The sequence below is a fragment of the Peromyscus eremicus genome, chromosome 3 (genome assembly GCF_949786415.1).
Source record: "Peromyscus eremicus chromosome 3, PerEre_H2_v1, whole genome shotgun sequence".
Classification (NCBI taxonomy): domain Eukaryota; kingdom Metazoa; phylum Chordata; class Mammalia; order Rodentia; family Cricetidae; genus Peromyscus; species Peromyscus eremicus.
The window spans coordinates 51,867,720-51,882,635 of NC_081418.1; the positions used below are offsets into that span (position 1 = coordinate 51,867,720).

The 14,916-nt window shown below is 39.3% G+C and overlaps 1 protein-coding gene across 2 annotated transcripts in view; it reads left to right on the forward strand.

Moving 5' to 3' along the window:
* Nucleotides 1–2,237: 2,237 nt before the first annotated feature.
* Nucleotides 2,238–14,916, forward strand: part of Mgam (maltase-glucoamylase) — a 142,134-nt gene continuing 129,455 nt past the window's right edge. For both annotated transcript variants that reach the window (XM_059256576.1, XM_059256577.1), the window contains exons 1-2: nt 2,238–2,361; nt 4,084–4,205. In XM_059256576.1, the coding sequence (XP_059112559.1) occupies nt 2,238–2,361; nt 4,084–4,205 (246 nt within the window). The remainder of the gene's footprint in view (nt 2,362–4,083; nt 4,206–14,916) is intronic.

Consider the following 14,916-nt stretch of genomic DNA (forward strand, 5'->3'; position numbering starts at 1 on the left):
ATAGGGCACTTCATTGTAGAAAACCACAAGGTGGTCCTTGTCAGCTCTGCTTCCTTTTGTATAGTAAGAGTCAATTACACTCACTGTGCTCTCTCACCAGTATATGAGAAGTAAATCCTCTTGTCATCTAATCTCTGAGCAAAGAACTGAGTAATTCTGACGGAGGAGAGGGTATATGAGTGCACACTGACAGGTAGAGTAGAGAATGACAACACAGGAACTAAATTTCTGTTATATATCAAGGTAGTGGAGGGAGGGAGAAAGGTAGGACATACTCTCTTTGAGTAAATAGCGCATAGTTTATAAGCCGGCCAGAAAAGTAGTGGGAGGGGTGAGGAGGAGGAAGGTGGCTTTGAGTGAGCAAGACCGATGCTCATGGGTCCTCTTTACTGTGTGTGTGGGTCTCAGACCATAAGGCCATAAAACAGAAGTTAAGAAGGTCATATCAGAGCATGCCGATAAGAACAGGACTTCATAATGTGCAACAGTGCTTCCTTCACCCAAATCCCTCATGACAATCAACTCCTCAAAGATGCCATCTCTTATTACCACCACATTGGATGTTAGGTCGCGTCATAGGATTTCAGAAGGATGTATTGATAGTCAAATCATAGCAAGAAGTAAATGTGTAATTTCTGTATTTTTAAAATAAAATTTCCTGGGGCTGGAGATATGGCTCAGCAGTTAAGAGCAAATGTTGTTCTTACAGAGAACCTGGGTTAGATTCCCAGCACCCATTTGGTGGCTTACAACCAATTATCTGTAACTCCAGTTCTAGGGCCTCTGCAACTCTTTTCTGACTTTTCCAGGTACCAGGCACATACATGGTGCACATACATGCATGCAAGCAAAACATAGAAAATAAAATAAATAAAAAATAAAATAAAATAAAATAAAATAGCAAATCCTCAAGGACCCATTGGATGACCCCTTAGAAATTGACCACTACCTAAGCTGATGCATGGAGCACTAGAATTCTAAATTCTTAAGTTTGAATTCCATCAGCTCTCATCTTCACTATTGTTCCTAATATTACACCCATTAGAAAGAATAGAGGCTACTCGTTGATATGTAAGTACAGACCACGGTAGAGAAAGTGCAAGAGGAACCAGGGATGTCATATTGTGCCAGAAAGGAAGAATACTACAAAAGATTCTTAGGGTTATACCAGGTTAAAGAGGCCCCCTTCTGGACAAAGATGGGAAGACATGAGAATTAATGTTATCAATGGATTCGTAAGCATTGAGTGTGTTGAAATCCACCAACTTATGAAAATGATTAGAAATATTAAATTCAGTCTCCTTTGAAAGATACCAGGGAAACAAATATTTTGACAAGCAGCAAATAAAGGAGTTAAGCATTGAACTCATCATCCCTTTGGGAACCGCATGCTTCTGAAGCAAGGAGTAGATAAAGTAACGTTTCTGTCTATAGAAATATTTCTTCTAACAAAAGACTAAAGAATCACAGTACCCCACTTCGTAATTCCTAATGGGATAACACATCTTGGAAATGCCTGTGGCTGCTCATACCACAAGAAAGAAAACAGGATTTTATGTTTCCTGATGAAGATGCTTTGCCATCTATGCTCCTTTGCTGCTAAAACCATTAAAAATAAATCTGAGAAAATTTTGGATCCTATTAATTAACCTTAAATATAAGATAAACATGCTAGCTTGATGAGAATGCAGTTAATGACATCCAAGCTATGTGGAATGTCTATGGAATGGGCCCTTTTGATTAAAAGTGACTGAGATATAAACTAATGACAAGATGTACATCCTACTTTCATCTTCGTGAGACCCAACGTTTATAAAAATTTGTTTAAAAAATTACAAAAGTCATTTGAGAAGTTTATAAACAGCGAATTTCAGCATTGGTTAGGCATTTGGTAACGATAAGGAATTGCTGTAAAAATATATAGGTGCCATAATAGTGTTTTTGCTAGTTGTTTGGAAAGTTTCTTGTGTTTTGAAAATAAATTGTAATATTTTCAGATTAAGATGGATGAAGTTTGAGATTGGCCTCATAACAATGCAGGATCAGGGCAACAACTGACTAGGAATGATGGTAAAATGAAGTTGGTCAGGAACTGTTTTTTTTTTTGTTTGTTTTTTTTTTTTCCCTGAAAATTTAGGTGGTGGAAGGCTTTATATACATTTGAGCTTTGGGATTAAAAATGTACTAGCTAATAATTAAACACATTTTAAATTCAAAACTTCCCTCTCTCTTTTCAGATGGCGAGACAAAGGTTTAAAAAGTTCAGCAAGTTGGAACTGATTCTCATTGTCCTGCTGCTTGTGTTGTTCATCGTCGCTGTGGTTCTGATCGTGCTCTTAGCCACTTCCACACAATCAAATGGTAACGAGTGACCCCCAGTCTCTCCCATATCAGAGCAAACTCACCACGGACGGTAGAGAAGTCACACTTTTATATTGCTTCGTGTATGTAAGAATGTGGATGTGAATGTGTGCAGACTGTACGTATCTTACTGAATATCTACAAACCATGGCAGGTCAATAGATAGTAGGCTTAAATTCTGAAACCTCCATTTCCACATTTAACTAGTGCACTGGATCCAGCTCTACACTTGACTTAACATTTGTATTAGCTGAATATAATAAAATGATTATAATTCTGTTAATATTGATATTGGACAACATGCTATGTAAAAGGAAATAATGTGCATATAATTTGCTATATATCAATTCAACTATTTAAGGCCCAAAATTGGTTCTTAAAAACCTACTCATGTTATTTTTATCAAAAATTTTTTGAGCTGATATATCTCAAAAGGTTGGCTAAAGTGTGCTGAATGATCCAGGCTTTCCTATCTGCCTCACACAGGAATCGCTTCTGTGGGAACCAGGCAGCGAAGGGCCAGCTTGTGATTGCAGCCAAACCAGTTTTTGTCCATTTTACTCAATCCCCAGCTACATCAATTTTTTCTTTTTCAGAAAGTAAGATTAGACTCTTAAAGGTCATTTAACTTTTAAAGTTCCATGATCCTGAAGGGGGAGCTAAAGCCTTATGCAGAAGCCTGTCCAAACACAATTTGTTTAATACATCGGTTTTTTTGAACTGGAACCCCAGTGCAAAGAAAAACAACTAGAAATAGCATTTTCTTGTTATAATGTCATTGTTTATTAAGATAGCACTGTAAATAAAGCTTCTTCCCTATGTCAGAGTGCAGTAAGAATGCCCTTTCTGTTTTACTGATCTTTACATTAGAAATCAAAGTTTTGAGCCCTGGGGTAGTTTCTAGACTTGTGGATTCCTTTAAGTGTTTTGTCACTTGGGAGTTTATAATTACAAAAGAATGCCACCACTCAGAGGTGTTCTAAGGGACTAGAGATTGCCCCAGAAAACAGAATTGAAGTTGCTGTGCTTAAGACAGCAAGCATGTTTACTGTACTTTTCTGTGTATAGCTCCTGCAGGGGTCGGCAGACTCTTCTATAAGGGCCAGAGAATTAGTATTCCCCCAACGATGGTTCAGTAGCAAAAGGTACTTGCTGCCAAACCTGATGATCTGAGAATGATCTCTGGAACTCACATGATGGAAAGAGAGAACTGACTTGTTTGGGCTGTCCTTTGACCTTCAATCAGTCTTTAGATTGACTGACTCATATGGTTTCTGTTATCATGTGTACTATTACCATCGCAGCACGAAGTAGCTATCAATAAATGAGCATATTTGTGTTCCCGCGATACTTCATTTACAGAGGCAGGTTTTGACCTAATTTGACCGACAGGATATGGTTTACTGACGTAGCCTAAAATCAAGTTGGTGTCCAGTTTTACAAGCTTCTACTGACTGAGGACTTTCTCTTGTATGTACCATGTTTCAGGGGAACTCCAGCAAAGAAGGAGATGATGTTGGTACGCACAGAGATAAATACAGTTAGCAAGAACAAAATAAGGTGTTATAAAGTAAAAATGAAGAACTTTAAACACATGGAACTAGAGCTCAGTCAGTAGAAGAATTAATAGGGTTGGAACTGCTGAGAAACCTGGTCCTGTTGAATGCCTGTGGTCATAATTCTAACCATTTTATGTCTACTTTTGTGATATGACAATCCTAGATCCTGACACAACTGCCACTCCCGATCCTACAACCACAAGAACCACTCTTAACCCGCCCAGTTGCCCAGTGCTAAGTGAACTGGAACGGATAAGTTGCATACCTGACAAGTTACCTGATAAGGTTTGTGCTGTGTGTCTTGTTTTCACCTAAGAATTCACAACACACTGCAGTTTCTTCTCTTCCTTTCCTCTCATTCCCTCTCTTTGTTCGCCTCCTTCTCTTTCTCCTCCTCCTTTCTCTCCTCCTCTTCTTCCTCTTGTTTTCTTTTTTCCCATTTCATGAAAGCTGTGTGTATGGCGGTATTAGTAGCTCACATAAATTAAACTGCATTCATGTTTGTATGGTCATGTAGCCTCAAGGGAAGAAGAGCTAGAATACACCCTTGGGTTTGCCAGGCTCAGCAAGTTGTATCAGAATTTCAGATAAACAATGGCCATGTTTTTAGGGTAAGTATGTTCCATGTAAGGTTTTAGACTTAGTGAAAGTGTGTTTATCTTTTTTCACGTGGCTCCTCCTGTTTGCAGTCCTCAACTCTTTCACTGCCTCTCTTCGTGCCAGCATTCTGTCATCTCAAAAGGTTATCTATGAACTACAATAAAAAAGTCGTGCATGTGCACAAAGCATGATTTAACGTAAGGACAAAGTCTCAAGAGTTGAACTTTGGAAGGAAGAAGGTAATTGATGTCAGAGTAAAGAGCTTGCAAGGACATGGCACTTTAGTCCAGCATTTCTATATCATTAGCTTATGCACATTTGAGAGTATCATGATAATAAATAAAAATGACCTGCCATTTACATTTTGAGAATCAGAATGCTATCTAAATGAAAACAGAGTCCAACCTTCTGAGTGAAGTCCACTCAAGTGCAACAACAGATTAGCATCAAACGCACAGTGGATGCTTGTGGCACGTGTTTCTTGGACACATGTGGCAGCTACTTTGTTCTCCCAGTCCTGGAGTGATCTGTGATGTTCTAGAAAGTCACTGCCCCCACTCCCGGGCCCTAGTGGATTACTGTTAATGAGAGGATGGGGTGCAATAGGGGTGGGCAGGTCATGGGAGAGAGAGGTATCCCAACTGTCCCTTTGCTTATCTCAGGCAGTAGGCAAAAGTAAATAACTAAAAACATGAAGGTACCTGATAAATGAAATCTCAACAAGAAATCATGTCCAAATACCCTTATGTATGGTGTTTTATGGCCCGACATTTGATAGATATTTATCCCCCCTTTCCAGGAGCTCTTTATTGTTACATAGACTGTGTAAACAGGAACATGGCTGGGATCTGTTGGTGGAGAGGCAAGGAGATCAGCATGATTGATCAGAATGCTGGAAGAGAATATGAGAAAAAGAGAAGAGGAGGTCTTGGACGAAATAGCAGAACTCAGAAGTCAGAAGGGAAAGGTGTTTGAGTGTGATATGTTATAGCTAGCAACAGCCACTGGGGCTGAGGAAAGGTAGATAAAGATAATAGGGACAAAAAAGGGAAGGAGAGAATGAGAGATTCAGAGAAAGGTAAAAGAACACAGAAGGGAGAATGAAAGAAAAGCACCTTGGGTATGGGGCTGAAACTGAAGATAAGTGAGAAAGTCATCAAAGCTGCACTGAGTGGGGTGGGGAGCTAGGTTGTTGAGCTGAACCATTCTGAATAGTGCAGAGAGGGGAAGAGTGTCTGGGAAGACTGCTAAGACTCCAAGGTACATCGATGACTCCTGAGGACTGTCTGTCTGTGCTTTATTGTGGAATGGACAGCTATGGTCTAGATGTGTTTTACCAATGCAACATATTTTTTTTTTTTGCACTGGGTTTGTAGAAAGTTGATTCAAATCAAAGAATTTGTTAGTGTCACCTTATTCTAGGAAATGAATTATTAGGCAGCTCCCAGAAGCAGGCCATTTCTTAACTATGCTATCCTTACAGTATTTCATCTTGTTACAGGATATTGCTGAACTTCAAATGTCATCACTGCCACAGTAATGTTTGCATACTGCTGTTTTAATACACTATTATAATTCTTTGCAGTCAAGGTGTGGTTCAGAAAGGGGGCTATTAGATTTTCTAACATGATGCGCCCATCCGAATAACCATGTGATCTTTATGTTCATCTATTGTCTTGCTTCTCTTTTGCCCAGTTGGAGGGAAATACTGTCATTTTAAATTGTCTGTTTTCTCATAGGAGAGGTATCTAAGCTTATGTGTTACAGTTGCTATGTGACCTGTGCACTGTATGTTGATCTAGTGGTCTAGGTTATTGCTGAGGGGCTGAATGTATGGATGGTTTATGTGTTGTGTATCTTAAAAGGTTGTATAGAGGTGGGTAGGATGGGGTGATGAACCCAGAAGACAGACTAAGTGGAAGGTTGCATTGCTGAGGCTGTTGCTGTTTATTTTTTCCCTCCCATCTCCTCTGTCTTAGGATAACAAGAAAACTGACAATATAAATGTCTTTGAAGGTGACTTTGGTTGTAGATAGAATTATTTCTTGTTCTTTCTAAAAATGTGTTCCTAAGATTTATTTTATGTGTATAGTGCACAGATGTGTGTGCATCATGTGCATGCCTGATGCCCTGAGAGGTCCTAAGCAGTGTTAGAGCCCCTGGAACTGGAGTTGAAGATGGTTGTTAGCTGTCATGTGGGTGCTGGGGACTGAGAAACTGAGTCCTCTGCAAAAGCACAAGTGTGTTAACCACTCAGACATCTCCCCAGCCCCTTATTTCTTACTAGTTATTTAACCTTATTGTTATTTATTATTATTATTATTATTATTATTATTATTATCATTATTAATTGTTTCGTTTTTTTGAGACAGAGTTTGTCTGTGTAGGCCTAGTTGTCCTGGAGCTAGCTTTGTAGACTAGGTTGGCCTCGAACTCACAGAGATCTGCCTACCTCTGCCTCCTGAGTGCTGGGATTGAGGTGTGCACTACCACACCAGGTCTTGTTTCTTGCTCTTAGTGGGGGTGGTGGTGGTGGGTATCTGTGTCTAGGATTGGAGACAACTCTGAGTCCCGTTAGGAGAATTTTTAAAATTTATTTTGTTTTTTACTTCTTACTGATTTTGTTACATGTATACACATGTATACAATATATACCTATTTTACAATTTATTTTTGAACAGATTAGGCTCTTAGATTCTTTTTTTAAAAAGTTATTTATTCTTTGAGAATTTCATAATGTATTCTTTTTCCTACAGTTTAACTTTTTTTTTTGGGTTAGGATATTTTTTATTGAAAATAAGTTTTTTAATATGGTATATTCTGATTATAGCTTACTCTCCCCCAATTCCTCCCAGATTCTTCACACTTTCCTACCAACACAAATCCACATCATTTCTTTCTCTATCTTATTATGATATAAACAGGTATCTAAAAATAATAAAATAAAATGAAAAAAATAAGAGCAAAGAAACAGAATAGGACAAAACAAACAAACAAACAAACAAACAACAAAGGAGGAATGAAGAAGCTTAAAAACACATGTAGATACAGAGACATACACATTCACCTACGTAGAAATCTCATAAAAGCACTAAACTAGAAACTGTAACATATATGCAAGGAAAAAAGCTCCCCCCTCCCCAAAGCATTTTGAGACAAAGAATCTCTAAAATGCCACTGAGTTCTTTTTGTGTTGGCCATCTATTGCTGGGAATGGAGCCTTGCCCTTAAGACTAGTTTGTATAACCAGTGAGACTCCATTGGAGAAAACTAATTTTTCATTTGTGAGTGGTTATCAACTGGAAACAGCTCTGAGTTGGGGATGGGGGTATGTGTCCACTTCCCCTCTCAACAGTGGGACCCTATCAGGTCTAGACCTGTGCAGGCCCTGGGCATGCTGCCACAGTCGCTGTGAGTTCATAGCTGCATTGGTCCTGCTGTGTTTAGAAGGCCTTGTTTTCTTGGTGTTGTGCATTCCCTCTGGCTCTTACGCTCTTTCTGCTTTCTCTTTCTCAGGGTTCCCTGAGCTGTGAGGGGAGGGAATTGATGGGGGCATCGCAATGAGGACTGAGTGTTCCAAGGTCTCTCATTCTCTGAACCTTGTCCAGCTGTGGGTCTCTGCATTTATTCCCATCTACTGAAGGAGGAAGCTTCTCGGATGATGGCTGAGCAAGACACTGATCTATGAGATTAGGAGAATGTCATGATGGCTAATTCCTTTATGGCTACATTCCTTTAGCACTGCATTTCCATTCCCAGCATCACTGCTAGACCTCCATCACTCCAGGGACCTCCTTGAATCTCTTCTGAATGCATTTTCTCCTCTTAGTCTGCTTACACACGCACTAAAACTGGTCCCTGCACATACCCAACACTGTTACTTTTATCAGTTCAGTCTGTGTATGAGGTCAAGTTCAAATATTTTGTTCTATTATTGCAGATTGTTTAACTCTCTTATACCTTTGTAATCCACGTGCAGATTTAAGAGACAGCCATTGACATGGATTTCCATCATTCAAGATTGCTTCTATCTATCTATCTATCTATCTATCTATCTATCTATCTATCTATCTATCTATTTATCTATCTATCTATCAATCATCTATCTATCTATTTATTTATTTACTCACTTATTTATTTATTTACATTGCAGGTTTATTTATTTATTTTATGTGTGTATGTGTTTGTGTGTTGATGTGCTTCTGTGTACATGTGGAGGTCAGAGGACAGCTTGTGAGAGTTTGTTCTTTCCTCCCAACATGTGGGTCCTAGGACTGAACTCAGGTTTTCAGGCTTGGCCGCAAGCTCTTTTAGCTGTTGAGTTACTCAGGAGTGTGCCTTAAAAACAATTCATTGTGTGCTGCCTCTCAATTTCATTCTGTGATTTAAAGTGTTTTTTTTTTTCTCCACATATTTTGATTCTTCTTTCTTGGGTATGTGCCATATCTGGCCTGTGATATCTTCCTTGTGGACTGCAGGCTTCGTATCAGCTGGGAGGCTGTACCCCCCCACCCCCTGGACTGAGCTCTTTAGCCAGGGCTGAACTGCAGATCAGATTTAAGAGACAGCCGTTGACATGGATTTCAAGTCCATCATTTATAAGGCAGGGCACAATTCCCCTCCTTCTTGATACAGTTCCAGATTTTATTTATGGCAGGGAACAGAAATGTTTAGCTCAAGTCCAGATATTTAGCTCAGGGAAAAGATATTAAGTAATAAATTTAAACACTTTAATTTTTCAGGGTTAGAGTTCTTGTGATTATATGGGAGAACAAATTTCCATACTTAGCACAAGCTTCCATACTCTAAATTCCTATGAGAGATGTTTAATCTGAATGCAGTTGACATGGATTTTCCATAAGCAGCAATGATAATCCCTATATATTAGAAAGGCTAACTTTTAATATTCAGAAGTGTTGTTATATTTTACAGAATACACACTTTGCAAGTTACTTATCAATTCTGAATTTGGCTTATGACATCCTTTTCCACATTCCAGTTTCTTATCAATGTATTTAAGTGATCATGTTTTATGACTTACTAACAAAGATAGCATGATTTGCTGATATGATTACGAGCCTCCGCCTAAAAATTACTCTGGATTTACACAACATCAGCTCATCGCCATTAGTTGTTTCTAGGAAGAACAGTGAGCTACAAAGTCCCAGAAATCGACCTGAGTTTGGACCATGTTCGGACATAGGACAGAAGCACATCAGAGAAACGGAGCTCTTGCCTGGGTTCTCAGCCTGATTCTGCTTTGAGGAACTCTGACTGGACAGAACTAGAGTGTTGTCACATTTCTTTGCCTGCTGTTTCAAATCCTTATCAGCCAGGGAGACAATGTGTATTCGGATAAACATATTAATTAAGCAGTGATTATTAGACACCATTAAATTGTGATTATGAATACTTTAAAGATGTATTCTCTAACCTTTGAGAATTTCATACATGTATAATTTGACCATATTTACTTCCCTCTCCAACTCTTTTCAGATGTCCTCATGTTCCCCCCTCCCAAATCATATCTTATCTCCCCCCACTTCCCTCTATTGATTAAAAACTTTAAAATTATAATCTCAAAGGTCGTGGGAAATAGTCTCTGAAAATACCCTGTAGTCTGATTTGGAGACTTGAAAGTCTGGATATAGACATGGCAGAGAAGGTATATTTCTATAAAATTCTGCTATCAGATCTTACCTTGGCATGGAAGAAAGTGGCCATGTTAACTTTTAAAACCTTACTCAAGATGCACATGTTGAATAATGCATAAAATAGTCTATGGTCAATATATTTCCATCATTCAAGATTACTTCTATTTATTTATTTATTTACTTATTTATTCATTTATTTACTCATTTGTTTTTACTGCAGGTTTATTTATTTATTTTATGTGTGTATGTGTTTGTGTGTTGATGTGCTTCTGTGTACATGTGGAGGTCAGAGGACAGCTTGTGAGAGTTTGTTCTCTCCTCCCAACATGTGGGTCCTAGGACTGAACTCAGGTTTTCAAGCTTGGCCGCAAGCTCTTTCAGCTGTTGAGCCATCTTGCTGGCTCAAGATTGATTTTGTTAGTTTATTTTTAATTTTTGCAAAGTTGCTGTACATACGAATGACCAGGGACTGTTTTGGTGAGTACAGATTGATTAGAGTTCCTTTATTACTGAGTACTTTAACTTCTAAAATTCCTGCTTCTGCTAGAAAACGGGACACTTCTCTTTAGAGAGATTCACTCGCTCCATGGTTTTGCTCACAACATCAGGTTGTCCTAGCCCTACAAACAATAGGAGTGTCTTCAGTGTGAAGCCCACGACAGCAGAGCACTGACTGGAGTGTATCTTGGGCTTCTATTCTCCTTAGCTCAATGATGTAGCTATTCAGTAAAGTGCTGGGTGACTGTGAGCCCTCTGCTTAGCACCCAGTCCGCAGTCTCTGGGTTTGACGAAATATTACTGTCTTAATAAATTTTGTGTTGCTGTAGCAGAATACTGAAGACTGGGTAAGTTATAAAGAACAGAAGTTTATTTCTCATAGTTCTGGATGCTGGGAAGTTCATAGTCACACTGATGTAGGTCCTCTTGCTACATGCTCACAGGGAGAGAAGAGAAAAGGCATTGGATCCCATTCACAAGGTAGAGATGTCAATTTTTGATCACTGATGTTAAGGGGCCCCTTTACATCATCACAATGGCAGCTCCTGAACTCTGGGGTGGACACTTTCAACAAACATGGCACTGAAACCTGCTTCCTTAGACCATGTCTTCTCTGTTTAGGTAATCTTGTGTGTGGTGCATGTGTATGGATGCCAGAGGAGGATGCCAGGCCCTGCTTTACCAGCCTCACTTTATTCCCTTGAGACAGGTTCTCTCATTGAACCTGAAACTAGGTTGGTAACCAACATACCCAAGAATCCTGTTGTCTGTCCCCACAGCACTGGAGTCACAGATACATGTGGGTATGCCTGGATTATATTGTGGCTTGAGGAATTCAGATTCCTTATTTTTACGCAGTAAGACTTCTTGTGCAGTGGCTCATCTCCCAGCCCTCCCATGTATTGGTGAGAAACAAACTACTCCAAATTTAGTGGCACAAAAATACACTTATATTGTCACTCATGATTTTATGGGGTAGAAACACATGCAGGATTTGACTTGATCTCTTCTATCCTGAGTGCTGTTGGCTGCAGTATCTTACTGGCTTCTCCTGGTGGCTGATCAATTCTGGTGAAGAGATTCAAGATGAGTTCACTCATGCATCTGGCACCTTGACCAAAACAACTGTGAGGATATTCCTACTTGGGGACTTTCCCCGCTTCATGAGGTCTCAGAGACTCTCTTAGAGGTCTCTTCATTGGGCAGGGGAATTGGATTTCTTCCATGACAACTCAGGGCCGCAAGAGATGTGGGACAAGCCTGCTTATATTCTTAAGCTAGGCTCAGGAGCGGCATTGTGCAGTCTGTTGAGCAAATCTGTCATAGGCCATTCAGACTCAATGGGAAGAGCCACCTCCACCTCTTTATGTCATTCCCGATAATATTAAGCTCTAGGTTTACTTTTTCTTTCCCATCAACTTTTAGTATGGAATACTTGTTTATTTCTCCTCTTCTATCACTCTTAAATGTCAAGACAAGTAAGAGCTGGGCAGAGTAGAGACTCATTTCATTTTAAAACAGGGGCTTCAGGATTTGATTTCTCTGCACCTGTAAGTTCAGTCATCTGTGTGTTGGTGCTAAAGCCTAAATCCAGTTACCCAGGACCCCATGGACAAAACACCTGCAGATGCTAAGTGCCTTGTATAAATGATGTGCCATTCATAGAGCACTGTCACATGTCTTCCTTTATACTACTAGACTTACATTCCTAGTCATGGTTAGATTATTTGAGCTGCCTATTCTAATGTAAGTGCTAGGTATTGTCATGTTCTGTGTTAGGGGATAATGACAAGAAAATAAACTGTGTTCAATACAGATGTATTTGTTTAAAATATTTTGATCCAAGTTTGTTAAATTCTTGGACGTGAAAACTTGTGGATACAGGGGGCTGAATATATGTGTAGTACGTTAAAAAGTAAAATGGCTTTACATTTTTTGTCTACATTTTATTAGTTACTCAGGAGTGTGCCTTAAAAACAATTCATTGTGTGCTGCCTCTCAATTTCATTCTGTGATTTAAAGTGGTTTTTTTTTCTCCATATATTTTGATTCTTCTTTCTTGGGTATGTGCCATATCTGGCCTGTGATATCTTCCTTGTGGACTGCAGGCTTCGTATCAGCTGGGAGGCTGTACCCCCAGGACTGAGTTTAGGAAGCCTTATCGAACATGAATGCTGCTGTTTACACATTGTTCTTCTCTTTTGCTTGTCTTCAGTGATTTTGTGAGCTTACATTTCAGAAGCATCTGCTATAGGGAGGTTTTCCACTGACTTGTTTCTTTAAGTATAATTTCCTTTCTCCCTCTTTTTAGCACATTAACTGTCTGAAGCAAAGGGCTTCGTAATGGCGTTTGTCTACTCACTCCCTCTGCTATATTCTCATCCCTCTTCCTCTTGTGTCCTCCCCCTTCACATCTTAAAGAGTTCCCCTTTCATTTTTATGTCCTTTCCCCCATTAATTCCACACAGAAGAAAAAATGTTCAATACTCATGTTGGTGAATCCTGTGTCTTTGTTTGTTTTTTTATTTGTTTATTTTTTGAGGCAGTGTCTCATGTATCCAGCATGGCGTGACCTTGACTTCATGGTAGCTGAGGATGACCTTGAATTTCTGATTTTTCTAGTTCGGTACCCTAGTGTTGGGATTATAAGCCTAAATAACGGTGCTTGGAACGTGATGCCGATGACGGGGACTGAAGCTAGGGCTCTGTTGCATGCTGGACAGGCACTCCACCAACTGAGCCGCAACACCATGAAGTCTTCAGCTATTCAAGCTACACGCTAGCTGACATGACCACTTTCCCTAAGGATTTCTTCTTTCTGCACATGCACCACTCTCTCTTCCTTCATTCCTTACTGGGGACTGAAGGTTTCCTCCCTCATCCTGGTTTTTCCCTCCCTGGTGTGTTAGTTACTGTTTGGGCAATGTCTGCTAAACTTTAATCCTCATATTGAACTTAGTGTTTTGTTTCTGAAGCCTACGTTCTTTCTGTGTGCTTTTATCCTCCCAAGTCACTGTTCTGGTGCCATAGCATCCCTCTGCAGTTGTTTCCTGGGTGTCCCATACCTTCAAAGACCATTCCCTGTGAATCTTGCCTGGTCTCTCCTTCCACTGCTCACTATTGCTCAGCTCCACTGCAGTAGCTGGTGTTTCAGAGTCGACCAGCAGAGGCCATTTATGTTCTTGTTCCTCTGCCTCTCTGATCTTTGTTCTTTCCAGTTTAGTGAAAAATTATTAAGCTCTGGTTATATATAAAGTCACCCCACTTAACATCCTTCCAAGCACCTTTGCCTTTTCCATCTGTAATCTGTTTCATCTGAGTATGCTTTGAAAGGAAGAAATAAAGCCGCAACTTCTGATTAAAGTTTACATCACAGTAAAATTATCCCTGTAGGAATATGGGCCACATGTAGATGTCTTTTTTTTTTCACTTTCCAAACAGATTGGGCATTTTACTTCAGAAATTTAAGATCTGGAATGTTCCAAAAAAAAAAAAAACTACAAGGTTTTGGGTACCAACATGATGCTACAAGTGGAAATCCTCATGCAATGAAACATTGTTTCATAGAAAAAATATTTACACATATTTTACAAGTGCTGGGGATCTAGTTGGGTGGTAGAGTGCTTGCCTACCATGCAGGAAGTTCTAGGTTTAATGCCAGCACTGCAAAAACAAACAAGCAAGCAAACAAACAAACAAATAAAAAACAGGCAGGGGGGATCCAAAAAGTATTGCACCTTCAGGTTATGTATCTTACCTATAAAAACCTGTGTTTAGAGGGTTCTATCTTCAAAAAATGTTATCATGTAAATATAAATAATCCAAAAGTCTGAAGAGGAATCTAAAGTTGAAACCACTTCTTATTCTTATTCTAAGCCTTTTGGATAAGGGATACTTAACCTGTATTGGTTGTCAGTATAAAAATTAGTATTCAGTTAAATGTAATTATTTATATATCTCACTATTTTTTAACTTGACATCTGCTAGACATTGACATATTTTCATTAACACATATCTAGTGATACTCATAGGAAAAAGAAAAGGACAAGTTTTGGCTTTGATTTCTCAGTTGTTAAGAAGCCCTTGGCAGGGTTTCACATCTGTAACCCTCTACTCTGTGGATTCTGAGTTCCATATCTGTAAGGCATTGTGACAGGATGTATTAGTCATCCCCTGCTACGTAGCAAATTATCCAAAAGATAATGGTTTAATGGAACAAGCCTATATTCTCAATTGAAAATCTG